At 32.5% G+C, this 13,748-nt stretch overlaps 1 protein-coding gene across 1 annotated transcript; it reads right to left on the bottom strand.

Moving 5' to 3' along the window:
* Positions 1–6,212: 6,212 nt before the first annotated feature.
* On the bottom strand, positions 6,213–13,358 carry LOC106475997 (heat shock protein HSP 90-alpha-like). Its single transcript, XM_022379985.1, has 8 exons — positions 13,056–13,358; positions 11,659–11,818; positions 10,258–10,550; positions 10,133–10,181; positions 9,194–9,492; positions 8,348–8,764; positions 7,261–7,485; positions 6,213–6,812 (listed from the first exon to the last, which is right to left on the bottom strand). The coding sequence occupies exons 1-8, from the start codon at positions 13,341–13,343 to the stop codon at positions 6,597–6,599; spliced, it is 1,947 nt and encodes a 648-aa protein (XP_022235693.1). The 5' UTR covers positions 13,344–13,358; the 3' UTR covers positions 6,213–6,596.
* Positions 13,359–13,748: the final 390 nt, after the last annotated feature.

Genomic DNA, 13,748 nt, shown 5'->3' with positions numbered 1-13,748 from the left:
ACCTATTCCGCCCAGGAATCACGAAACTCTCGCGTGCTCACTTTGCTAGAACATTCGAGAAATCACGCGACTGAGCATAAAAGAGGCAGAATCAGACACCTCTCTCACTCAGTTCGTCACTTCGCCTCACTCTGTGCACAGTCAAAACAAAATCTGATCTTCTTCCTCGGATCATACCGCGATATAATCCAATTCTGCAAAACTTTGTTTATAAAATCTTTTGAACTCTAGTTTTGTAAACATAAATTATTTTATATTTGTTAGAAAATCCCTTGGAATGCTGGCTGTCTCCAGTTCAATAAAGTCCAAATTTGTAAAAATCAGCCAAACAGTTTCTGCTACATTTATGGAAAATATATTACAGTGTCATGAAGGGAAAACATCACTCACAAGGTAATGGTAGCTACTACCACTATTTTGGTTGTAAAATTGGTGACCAAGAAAAACATTAGGTTCCACATGTATGTTGTACAGTTTGTACATCTGGCTTGACACAGCTGCCGAATAAAAAAATAGCAAGTACTTTGTGATTCTGTACAAATGTTGATGCACTAATGTAAGAATTAGGTACTGAGCATTATTCTCAAGAATGGAGACTTTTTATCAATTCATCTAATCTAAAGTCAGTTTGAATGCTGTACTTTTGCACAATGGGAACTCTAAGCCATAAATTCTTGTTGCTCATGCTGTGGAAATAAAAGAAACTTATCAAAGCATGCAGATTATACATTCTTAAATGCAATTTTCAATGAATAAAGTTATTTAAAAAAATTGTAATTTCCACGACATATAAGAATATTTTGAATAAATCTCCCATAACTCAAAAACTAAAGGTGATCAATAATTTTCAACATGATTTTTAGAATCAGCATTGTCAGATTACTCAGAAACAGTTGTATTTTTTCTAGTAGCAGAGAAAAACGTTTTTTTTTGTCCAGTGTTATCTTATGTGAATGCTTCTCATGAAAAGATGGATTCGTTGGCATGTGATAAAATTATAGATGCCATAACAGATGCTTATGTAAATGAGGCTGAAGCAAAATAGGTGTATATCTTTAAAGAAAGCACTGCAGTTGACGATGGAACTAGAATTTATTAAAGTCACAGACAAAGAACTAACGACACCATCTCGAAGTAATGCGATTTTCAGATCAAGTAGTGTTAAAACATTAACTTCTGCTGATAATTCTCTAGAATTATTAAAAGGATTAGTTAGACTAGTTACACAGAATGGAGGAAATAAACCAAATGACAATAAGTGTTTTAAGTGCAACTTGAAAGGACAAACAAGAACTAAAAAAAAAAAAAAGGTTGTAGTGAATATGGGCTTCTTCCAAAAGATACAAGAAGGGAGTTGTCGTGGATGTGAGACTGTAAGGAATCAATAGCTATTAATAAGTCAAGGAAACAATACCTCGAATAAAATTCTGAAGCAGTTATGGAAAAAGTATCTTTAGCTGAATTCCAAAAAATGTGAACTTTCCACTGACAGGTAAGTTCCCTTAGACACATAATCAGCAGTGAGGGAATGTCTACAGATCCATCAATGATTGAGTGTGTCCATAATTGGCTAACACCAGATAATTTGCGTGAGGTAAAAAGATTTCTTGGATTGTGCTCTTATTATCGCCATTTTGTAAAATCATTCACTGACATAGCTCGTTTTGTTATACTGCTGATTGTGAACAAGCATTCAAAAAACTGAAGAAAGAATTGACCACTACTCCTGTATTAGCATATTCAACTCTTGAATATCCATTAACTTTAAATATAGACGCTAGTTATTTTGCACTGGGAACAGTCATGTCACAAGTACAACACGGAAAAGAACACGTGATTGCCTAATATAGCAAGCCAATGAATGCCGTTAAGAGATGGTATTGTACAATTTGAAAAGAGCTAGGAAGTGTTGCTCAAGCCTTAAGTCATTACTTATATGGGCAGATATTTACACTTTAGACATACCAACATAGCAAAGACTACCAACCTAAACTATAACAGAGCAGATTCCAAGATGTAACATACACATTTAATGATGAAGAAGTAGTGTTGATCAACACTTAACTGAAAGATGCTTAGACAAAAGATAGAGTTTGAAACCAATCATTCAATGACTCAAGAGTAGTGCAGAAAGACCCTTATGGCAAACAGTTGCTCCTATTCAGCCTAAAGACAAAAATATATCGGGCACAGTGGGATTCATTATGCTTAAAAATCACTTATTACGTTAAACGTGAAAAGATACTAGTGGATAGAAGCAATGCTTACAGTTGATACTTCAACAATATCTACATCCTACAGTAATTCATCATCTCCAATAACTGGACATTTAGGTGTTTAGAAAACTAGAGAGATTAAAAGAGTCGTTCTGTTATGTGGCCAAGATCTATAGAGAATTGGTGTAAATTGATGAGTGTAAAGGTGACTAAAAAAAAAAACAGTACGGGCAACTATAGCATTATTGTGTTGGACCATTTTTTTGAGTGAAAGTTGCTGTCAGTGGGCTTGATTCTCTGCCACAGAGTAACAAAAGGAGTAGATATATCATGGCCAGAAGCGTGTGCTGTTCCTAACCAGGAAGCAGAAAGTTTAGCAAGGAAACTCGCCAATTAATATATTTCAAGATATGGCATATCTATGAAATTTAAATCAGATTAGGGGCAAAACTTTGAATCAGCCTCGTTTGTTGGAATATGTCAGATCCTTGGGATAAAAAAGATCCAAACAACATATGTAGAGTGATACAATCACACACTGTTAAATCAATTCGCCATTTATGTGGATCAACATAAGAAAACATGGGATCAAGATATTTTGCTGTTACTAATGCATACAGTAGTACATGAAACTACAAGCAACATACCACCATTACTGATGTTTGGGAGAGATCTTAAAGTGTCACTGGATCTTTTATAATCACATCCAGAGAATAGTCACTTAGAAGAGTCTTACACAGGATATATAGAAAGATTGTGGAATCTCATTCATAACATACATAACTTTACCTGGGTAAGATTTAAAATCAGTTAGTGATAAAATGAAAAGTTGCTATGATGTTGATGCTGATAAAACGTGATTCCATTCGGGTGACATTATATAGCTGTACAGCCCATAATGCAAGAAAGGATGAACTCAACAGCTAAGCAGGTGCTGGGAAGGGCCATATGTTGTATTAAAAATAATCAATGATGTGGTTTCAATAATCCAGAAGTATAGGCAATTCAAACCAATGGTTATTCCTTGTGCTCATTTTTGGAAGTACATTGGTGAGAGAATGACTAAGTGGGTAACTTCAGAGAAGTCTTTTTCTTTAGAAACTCAACCTGCTGAGGAGTCCAGGGTTTCTGTTAAATCACTTCTAGAGGATCATCAAGAATGGAGCTGCCATAGAATTCATTTGACCATCTACTTAGAAGGAGCTCCTCTGTAGTAGGACAGCCAGTGGCAACTAGGAACAAGCGACAATCCCATCTGTGTACCACGACTCTTAGAAAAGAAAACCACCAAAAAGATTTAATAGAGAATTGGCAGTTTAATCTACTGCTTTGAGTTGGCAACATTGGTACCCAGCCATAATTCTATGATATAGACATAGGATTTGTTTTCGGATATTTGGGCAAAACTACTCAAGGGATGTCTGTCCTTACTTATGAACTCACAGACTCTTTTGTTGCCCCTTATCTGACCAAACAGTGAGATTTGACCATTACCCTTATAATGCTAAATGAAGAATGCTGGACCCAAAGATCTATAGACTGACAAACTAACCAGTTAGCCATGCGGAAAAAAATATATTAAATTGTTTATGATGTGATACTATACATTAAACAAATTCAACTTTTGACTTATTTATATGTAAATGCAATTAATTACTAATTATGGCCGCAAAATCCCAAAGGTTTATCTAAATATATTTAGCAAGGACTATTCCCAATATTTTAGTTGCGCTTTTGTCATTTCTCACTTATAATTCATCTTGGGCGTAATAGTGTCAACTTAAAAAAAAAAAAAAATGTGTACTGTTCCCCAAATTGTTTCGTTACTTGAATACCGTGTTAATATATTTCCACTTCTCCAATCTTGCTTTTGTTTTTCAGCCATTTATGCAAAGTCTACTTCCGATAGCCATTCCCAATTTTGTTTTGAACTGATAGGCTAGTGGGACAGCAGCTAGTCAACAGCATCCACTACCAATTCATGGACAATGACTATCACCCTTATAACACACACGGCCCCAAAAATCGAAATCAGTATATGTTAATTGTGATTTTTGCGGTAACATGAAGCAAACGATGGTACTGCAAATCCATAGTTCAGTACCACCGTTAGGGAACACTCATCTCTCACCCAGTCGACTCATTGCAATTCTTAAATGTTGCTACTTGTCACGCATGTATTTCTCAGAATCATTATTAGCTAATTTTGACAATGGGTAGGTTTCTTATAATTTTAATGTTTTCTTCCTAGGGCAGAGAGTCTATAAAAGTTTCAAGGTACAAAGAAATATATTTTTGTTTGATTTTACACGTTGTGAAAAAGTCTAGTTTTCACGTTTTTTGTTTTCCTTCATTTAACATTTTTGACAACTCGTTGAATTTTGTAACATTCGTAATTTATTTACCGTTATTAATTCATTTTTTATACGGTGCGAGACTGAAGGTAAGGTAAATTCATTTTTGACAATTTTCAGGAAAGGGAAAAGTCACAGGCGTATCTAGGATCAAACACTTGGGGGGGGGGGGGGGGGTTAAGTAATCACAATGCTCCCAAGTTAAAACTTAATACCTACTGGTGTGAGATGGCTGGTCACACTCAGCATGCTATTACTAGGGGTGTTTGACCTCAAAAAATTGTGAGCCCAAAGTGTTGTTAAAACATTAGTTCTGCATACATTTAAAAATGGAAACACTTTGACGGGCAGAAAACAATTTTAGAGGGAAAAGCCCTCCTCATATCTGCCCATGGTAAAAGTAAAATTTTTTTTTCTTTTGGATACAGAAAAATGTTAGCTTTTTTAACTAAATGTTTTTGTCCTTTGATCTTTAGTGTTTATCGAAAAATGTAGAATAGCACTGAAGTAGAATATTTGTTTCATCTTAGTATTAGTGAAGGAGAGCTATTAAAGCACCTTAATACTCTCCGGTTTCCAGGTCTTTGCTTATTTTTCTCCATTATAAGAACAGGTAATTTTTACATGCACTATGACAACAGGTAATCAGCTACTGCGATCAAATTGCTCAATTTCAATTCAATTTTTTTTTGTTGACATACTTAAGACCAAGTTACACATTTATTAATTACCAATTTTGAAAATGCCATTCAAATTTTTTCGACGAGGAAAAAAAAAGGGTTAAATATTATCATTTTCTTCATGTATTAAATATATTTATTGCAAAGGAATTGTTTTAACTATTCAATAAGTTTCTCCCGTCCTATTATAATGCAGTGTTATAAACAAAATATGTTGTCATCTGCTAATAATATTGTCAACAGATAGTAATACTTGTTCGTTAGATATGGCTTTCTTAAAATTGTTAAATATATAATAAAACAGTGTAACTTTCTCAAAACATGTATAAAGTTTAATTAGCGACCTAGAGTGAAGAGGTTGTCTTCTTTCAGTAACTTGAGCAGACAACGTTCAAATGTTAATTCAGTTGTTATTCCAAATAGTCATGTATTACAATGTACAATCATATTATTATGCCTTAGCCACAAGTTGCTTCTTCAACACGTTAGTCCAATATCATATAACTAAACGAAGTAAGCACCAAGAAAATACACACAACTTGCAATTACTTTAGTGCTCAGGCTATTATCGGAAAATTGGACTGGAAGTGTTCCTAGATTCTTGTAATTGTGTAAATAAAAGTATTAAAAATTCATCCAAACCTGTAAATAGCAATACTTATTTTCTTCTTAATGACTGAATTTCTTTCATTGTCACTTTTAAAAAAAAAAACATTTTAAGAATTATGAAGTAACTAAAAATCTTCGGGTATAATATATTTTCGTTTATTCAAGTGCACAAATATATTATAGACCATCTTGCATTCCGACCATCGAAATGAATTGAATGGACCATTGATTCACCAGGTTATAGTATACTCGTATATAATTTGTAGCGTTATTCCTACTCTCTAGAATTTTCTTAAATTATTTGTTTCCCTTTAATTTTTGTATATCAGTGCATAACAGAACTATTACATTACTGCTTTTTACTGGGATAAAACTTTATTTATTTAATATGGCAGGTAGTGCATTATTTCACTTTGAACATTGATAATTTCAGAGCTTGAAAATTCCTCAAAACTAGAGATTCAAAGTAACAATGTTTTTCGTTCCTTAAAATTATTCCAGTAATCATGAGTTAACATACCTTCAAAATGTCAAGATATTAACATTTCTTAAAAACACTTTACTTATCATTATATTAATTTGCAATGAATTAAATAGTATTTATGACATTATGAACTACTATTTTATTTACTTGTGAAGTGAAATCTTTATTAGAAGTACCAATAAAAAACATAGAAGTCAATAAATATATATATACACAAAAAACAAAATACACATAAACGTTAATAACAGACTAGTTAATCTACTTCTTCCATCTTAGATGCATCTTCCTCATCACCTTCTAATGGAGGCATATCCTCAGTACTTTCAGCCTCAGCACTAGCCATTTCCTCTTCATCAATACCAAGTCCAAGCTTCACCATTCTGTGGATTCTAGAAGCATATTTTTGAGGATCTTCCAGAGAGAAACCAGAGCATAGCAATGCAGTCTCAAATAGCAGCAGTACCAAATCCTGCATGAGGAAATTTATGTACCTTGGTTACTTTATTCTATTAAGTGGCATGAATATTTACCGATGTATATAACAACATACATTTCACTTCCAAAATATTCGGAGATAGTCTAACCTTTCTTCTCCCACAACATACAGATAATTATCAAGTAGTAATTTATAACCTCAAAATGAAATACATTAAATCTTTAGACATCACTGTAGTTACACTGCCAAAGATGTTTAAACTCAAGTGCAAGGAAAAAATGGTAGAAGAATACAGTAATGCTATTGCAAACAAACAGTTTAGAAGAATCTGATAATATAATTTCCTTTCTAACAATATTCTATAGAAACAATGTCATATAATATTAAGCAAACTAAAAGCCAATACTTAATCAAGTTTGAAAAATTTATTATTGGTTGATAAATGTCTCTCTTAACATTAATTAATAAATAAAATACCTACTTTAACAGACTTGTCATTCTTGTCAGCATCTGCCTTCTGTCTCAGGTTTTCCATGACAGGATGGTCAGGGTTAATTTCCAGATGTTTTTTGGCAGCCATATAACCCATGGTGCTAGATTCTCTAAGAGCCTGAGCTTTCATAATTCTTTCCATATTAGCTGACCAACCATACTGACTGGTGACAATACAACAAGGGGAACTTACAAGTCTGTTGGATACCACTACCTGTAAGATAATTTTTAAAAATTCAGAAAAATAAGTTTATGAAATGAACCTGTCTAGAAGTAAATTATAACTTTTTAAAGCAAAATGTAAGTATTTATAATTACAAGATAGCTACTAAAAATGTTTAAAGACACAGTAATAACAACAATAGCAATTTGTAGACAGTCCTGATGTTCTGGATTACATAAAACCTAAATGATTCCTTAAAAGGGTAAATAAAGGAAAAATAACATAACCATTTATGAAGTCAAATCTTTGACAAGGCTACTATTTGTTGTCAAAGTATATTTTCAGAATTAAAGAAAAATAATGGGAATACATCATGAATATATACGTGAACTCTCCAAATTTTTCTTCTTCCTAATCAAAGAGAAAACTGCTAATGTGCTTGTAAGATCCAATTGTAAGTAAAATTAAAAGAATAAGAGCAAAGCTTTATTTAACTAAACAGCAGTTGGAAACACTTTAAGTAATGGTGACAAAGTGATTTTAACTGAAAGTCTCAAACTTTTGTTCTTTCACTGAGGCTATTTCATGGAATGGTATAACAAATAGCCACAGAAAACAATTATGTTCTTAATACAATATTAATATTTGTGGACAAAAACAGTGTAAATGTTAAAAATACTTGGTTATTTAAATGGTGATATGAAAGATTGAACTTCTATAGTTAATGTAATCACACATGTACAAACTAGTTAAAAACTTGAGAATAAATTATATACTTCTCCTTGAGAAGTAACTAATACAATAAGTATGAGACCAGTGCTTTAAGTTGTTCAAAAATCCTGAAACAAACGTCATATATTAATATTTTATGTAAGTAGAACTACAACTCTATACTCTTAAGACTGTCACTCACTTTTTCAACTCTCTTGTCCAAGATATCCTTGATGACTTTGCACAAGCTCTCAAACTTGGCCTTATCTTCTTCCCACTTCTTCTTTTCTTCCTCATCTTCTGGAAGCTCTAGTCCTTCTTTGGTGACAGAGACTAGTGTTTTACCATCATATTCTTTTAGCTGCTGTACACAGTACTCATCAATAGGTTCAATCATGTAAATCACCTCCAGACCCCTCTTTCGCACCCTTTCCACAAAAGCAGAGTTTGATACCTGATCTCTAGATTCACCAGTGATAAAGTAGATGTGTTTCTGGTTCTCCTTCATACGTGACACATAGTCCTTCAGGGAACACATCTCGTCACCAGAAGAAGAGGTGTAATACCTTAAGAACTCTGCTAACTTCTTGCGGTTCTGAGAGTCTTCATGAATACCCAACTAGAAAAAACAATTTAACAACAGTTTGAGTACATTTATTATACATTCTAACAAGTTTTCTATTCGTCTCTTACAAGTCACAAAAAATTCCTTTTTTTTGTCAAATAATGTATGACACAAATTTGATTTGTAACTGGATAATAGATTAATTGTAGATGAATACAATAAAATAAAGATTAAATTGTTTATAGAACAGTTAAGTAAAAGAAAGGTCCAAGATATTCTTGAACATACCAGATTATGCCAAAATATTTAAAAAATGCCTACTTTTAAATTAGACACAAAATGAGTATCACAAATAACAGTAAATATAAAAATATTGTAAGTAAATGTTCTACACTGATTTGTACAAAGGTATTTATAATACAATCCTATTCAATACATATTATATTGTAAATTTCAAACAAATGTTATACACAACATTATTACCTTCAAGTTCTTGCTGAATTGTTCATAGAATTTTTTGAACATGTCTTTATCTTCACAAATTTCTTCAAAAAGCTCTAAACATTTCTTTACTAAATTCTTCCTAATCACTTTTAGGATCTTGTTCTGCTGCAACATTTCACGAGAGATGTTCAGGGGCAGATCTTCCGAGTCTACAACACCCTTTATGAAATCTAGGTAAGTGAAAAAAATGAATAAGAATATAAATGAAACATAATACAAGCAAATGCAATTACATGCTAACAATAATACCATTATGGAACAAAAAGCTTGATGAAAATCTTACAATTATGGTTTATCACTATCTTAGAGCTTTGTTACATTCTTCAATTTGGAAATATATCAAACATCCCTAAGCTTTTATATTTCTCTTCTATGAATATAGGAGAAATACACTGAAGATGAGGAACTGAACAAAACTAAGCCTATCTGGATGCGAAATCCTGATGACATCAGTCAGGAGGAGTATGGTGAATTCTACAAAAGCCTGACTAATGACTGGGAGGATCATCTAGCTGTGAAACACTTTTCAGTGGAAGGCCAGTTGGAGTTTAAAGCACTTCTCTTTGTTCCCAAGAGGGCTCCTTTTGATTTATTTGAAAATAGAAAACAAAAGAACAATATCAAGTTGTATGTTCGAAGGGTATTCATCATGGATAACTGTGAAGACCTGATTCCTGAGTACCTAAGTTAGTATATATATACTTTATTAATATTTTTATTTTTTAAAAACGAACTAAAATGAGTGATAATTAGTTTTATTATTTCTTTTCCTTAAAAATATTAATGGAAGTCAGATGTATTTCACACCTTTTTTTACTTCTTTTGTTCAACATTTGAAGTAAAAATTTTCAAAGTGAAAATGAACTCTAAGTAGTTACATTTACTCTACATTACAGCAGAAGTTTTGCCACTATTTACACGAGAAGTCCCTATTATAAGCACAAGTATCACTGCAATAATCAGAATACTACACAATAACATTAATAACTACACAAAATTACATGCAACCATTATTATAATTTGAAGCAAATTATAATTGTTACCTTAATTTTCTTTTTCTTCTTTTTATCTTTTTCTTTATCCTCATCCTCATCTTCTCCTACATCTTCAATTTTTGGTGTTTCCTCTTCATCCTTTTTGTCCTCTTCTTTCTCTTCCTCTGCTTCATCATCAGAAACTTCTTTCTCTCTTTCTTTCTGCACCATTAACTTGATTGGATAACCAATGAACTGACTGTGTTTTTTCACAACCTCTTTTACTTTCCTTTCTTCTAAATATTCAGTTTGGTCTTCTTTGAGGTATAATGTTATCTTGGTTCCTCTTCCAAGAGGTTCACCTATTAAAGCAAAATTGTTTCCATATAGTTTACTGAAAAATATGATGGAGGAAAGAACTGGGCCCAGGAGAGAAACACTGGGCTCTGGTGCTTCCTCTGATTTTGGGCCCCTCATCCTTTTTTACCCCCCCCCCCTCGATACTGTATAATATATTTTCCCCTTGCAAGACTCATCAAAATGCAACATTAGCATATAATGATTTCACTGCAGCTGGGACATATTTCCCAGTGCTCCCACCCCCTCACACTGTGACTGGGACAAATATTTCTTCATTATCATTCAAAATTGCCATGAATATAGGAGTAAAATAAGTTGGGAAGTATTTATTGGCATCCCACCTAATGTTGATATATGGCTTCCCTCGATGTTTTCCACTGAGCCCTTCAGTTACCAACAAGACGCCCAAGTGGAATGTACAATAACTGCACGCCAACTGTGCCTGCATCACTAGAGCAGCAAGTAGTAACACAATTACTATGTAAATATGCTTGATGCACTTGACTCAACTTAGAAAACAGTGAAAGCGAGTCAAGTATTATCCAAATGTGTCATGATGGAGAGGCAATGAGACATGATGATAGCTCTCCATCTAGTGATGATGGTCAAGATGATGAACATGGACCAAGCAGAGGAAGGCATAAACAGCATCAACAATGGGATACATTTGTTTCACTTGCAGTGAGAGCACTAAGAAATATACCTCACAGCCACAGTAAATGGGTTAATGGAATTCATTTCATAATCTCAACCAGTAAAAAAAATTAAATTATTAACTTATTAGACTGATGAAAGTTTACTGGTTTAAAAACAAAATATTTTAGCTACAAGAATAACTTCATTATTCCTAAAAATCAACCCTTGCAAAAAAAAGCAAATGTATTGACTTGTTGTTATTCTATTCTATCAAGTATACAAAGAAAAAACTTATATTAAACAGTTAGTTATATGATACTGATGATATTAACTTTCAAAGTTTAGAGACATCAAGTGGTATTTACAATAGTTATATAATGCACACAATCCAACAAGTATCATAAAATAATCTACTACCAATATAAAGTTCAATATAAAGATGGGTCAGTAGAATCACAAGAGGTTATATCTTACCATGATCAGAAGCTATTGTAAAAGATCCACCAGCTGATGACTCCCACGTATATTGTTCATCATCGTTGTGTTTGGATGTAACAGTTACTTTATCAGCAATGAGGTAGGCAGAGTAGAAACCCACACCAAACTGGCCTATCATAGATATATCTGCTCCTGCCTAGATATAAAAATCTAACTGATTAAAGTGCACAAAAACTTAATACATGCAAAAAAGGCATGGAAAGTAGACTAACAAATGAAATAATTGGAACACTAAAATATCAGTTTGTTGGAACCATAGACTGAAGAATATTGAACAAAGCAGTTTTAGTTACGAATAGGAATTGCAAAAATTATAGCCTTTTAAATACAAAATTGCCAAAATTTAACTTTTAATTTGGCAGAGTATAACTGCATTTAATACACATTGAATTATTTCCTTAGAGAATGTTTCCTTGTAGAAAACCTCTTTGGTTGATGTTTCTTTTTGTTGAAACCACTGAATATTAATTCAGTCCTTTGTGAGTGCAAGCTTAACCATGGAATGCTCTGTAAAACTAAATAAAGCACCGTTTTGGAACAGTTTTACTTAGATGATTTAAAAGATTCTTAATGGCTTCTTTTTACAAAGATGTAGCAAACGTTTGCTTTACAAAAGTATGGTTCAGCTGAATTTAAGTGAATAATGCATGATGCCCAACACTCAAGATCAATATCCAATTGACAACAAATTGTTAATATATTGATTCATTTTTATTTTGAGTATGAAGTATTTTCTATGAAACTATATTCGAATTACAAGAATAATACTGTAAACATTTGGGCTGTTATTGGTACTCCCAGAAATACCCAATTTATGATCTTATGAATTTTAATACTGATTGTGAAGTTTAACATATTAAGTATATAGGTCCAAGTTTTGTCTCTATTTACTTCCTACTTCCATTGTTAAAACCATCATATAACTGTAGAAAATTTCACATCATTTTGAGGCAGTGTAGTATACAAGGTACTACAAACAACTAAATCAACATTATTTGTACTGGGATAACTTATAGGGCATATAACATACTATATTTGATGACCCAGTTTCAATTACTGATGCTAAAACCCTAGCATGTTATTCACTACATCAAATACTTTAAATCACAGATACAACAGCCATTGCTCTTAATGTTATAGGGTTGATGCAAGTTTTGAGATGGAACAGATCACTAGTAAGTAGAATAATTTCAAAGTAGCTAAAATCTCCCCTTCTTTTTAAAGCAATAGTTTTTTTTTTAATATATATATGTTTTTAATTTTAATTTCTTCTGCTAGCTAATACAAATTTTTTTGCAAAGTTGTTGGTGGCTTAAATAATTTAGTTTTGTTACTGCAATGTAAATGTTAATTATTTGTTAATTTTGTCTTACCTGTAAGGCCTCCATGAAAGCTTTAGTGCCAGATTTAGCAATAGTTCCCAGGTTGTTTATCATATCAGCTTTAGTCATTCCAATACCAGTGTCTATAATTGTGAGAGTGCGATCTTCCTTGTTGGGTATAATCTTGATATACAGATCCTTACAACTTTCTAGTTTTGAAGGATCTGTCAAACTTTCATAACGAATCTTATCCAAGGCCTGGAAAGAAATATTACAATAAATCAATCTATTTAGTATGCAAGTTTCTCCTGGGATATACGTAGCACACAACACTTTCATACGTCAACCATCCTTTTAATTTAGTGCTTAATAGATAAAAACTTTGATGAAACGTCTCTCTCTCAGTTTATGTAACTACTTTATTCATTAAATGAAATGATGTTAGTCAGTTTAAAGCCTCCAACACCCAAACAGATGTAGGCTTAGTTTCATATATATGCAATAGCTTTTAGTGAATAATCCTTACCCACCACAGCATTATATTATTACTCATAAATACAACCTTGTACTATATATTTATACAATAACTATTAGGAATAGTAGTTTTAACTACACTCAATTATGTGTAACATCATCCACACTAGAAACATTAATGTTACCCTTAACATTCAAAGGTTTTTAAACAAAGGATTTACTTAAGATGTTAGCTTTCTTAATTTGTGTTAAACTTTTTTCCTTTAGTCT

Source organism: Limulus polyphemus, unplaced genomic scaffold, assembly GCF_000517525.1.
Source record: "Limulus polyphemus unplaced genomic scaffold, Limulus_polyphemus-2.1.2 Scaffold9604, whole genome shotgun sequence".
Taxonomy (NCBI): domain Eukaryota; kingdom Metazoa; phylum Arthropoda; class Merostomata; order Xiphosura; family Limulidae; genus Limulus; species Limulus polyphemus.
Note: the sequence above shows the minus strand (reverse complement) of the source record. Positions and strands in the feature narration are given on the sequence as shown.

Coding starts and splice junctions, on each gene's coding strand:
- LOC106475997 (XM_022379985.1), bottom strand. CDS start 13,343: ATGAAAGTGTTGTGTGCTACGTATATCCCAGGAGAAACTTGCATACTA. Junction 10,551..11,658: donor TACAATAGCTTCTGATCATG/GTAAGATATAAC, acceptor TTGCTTTAATAG/GTGAACCTCTTGGAAGAGGA. Junction 9,493..10,132: donor TTATAATAGGGACTTCTCGT/GTAAATAGTGGC, acceptor CATAATTGTAAG/ATTTTCATCAAGCTTTTTGT.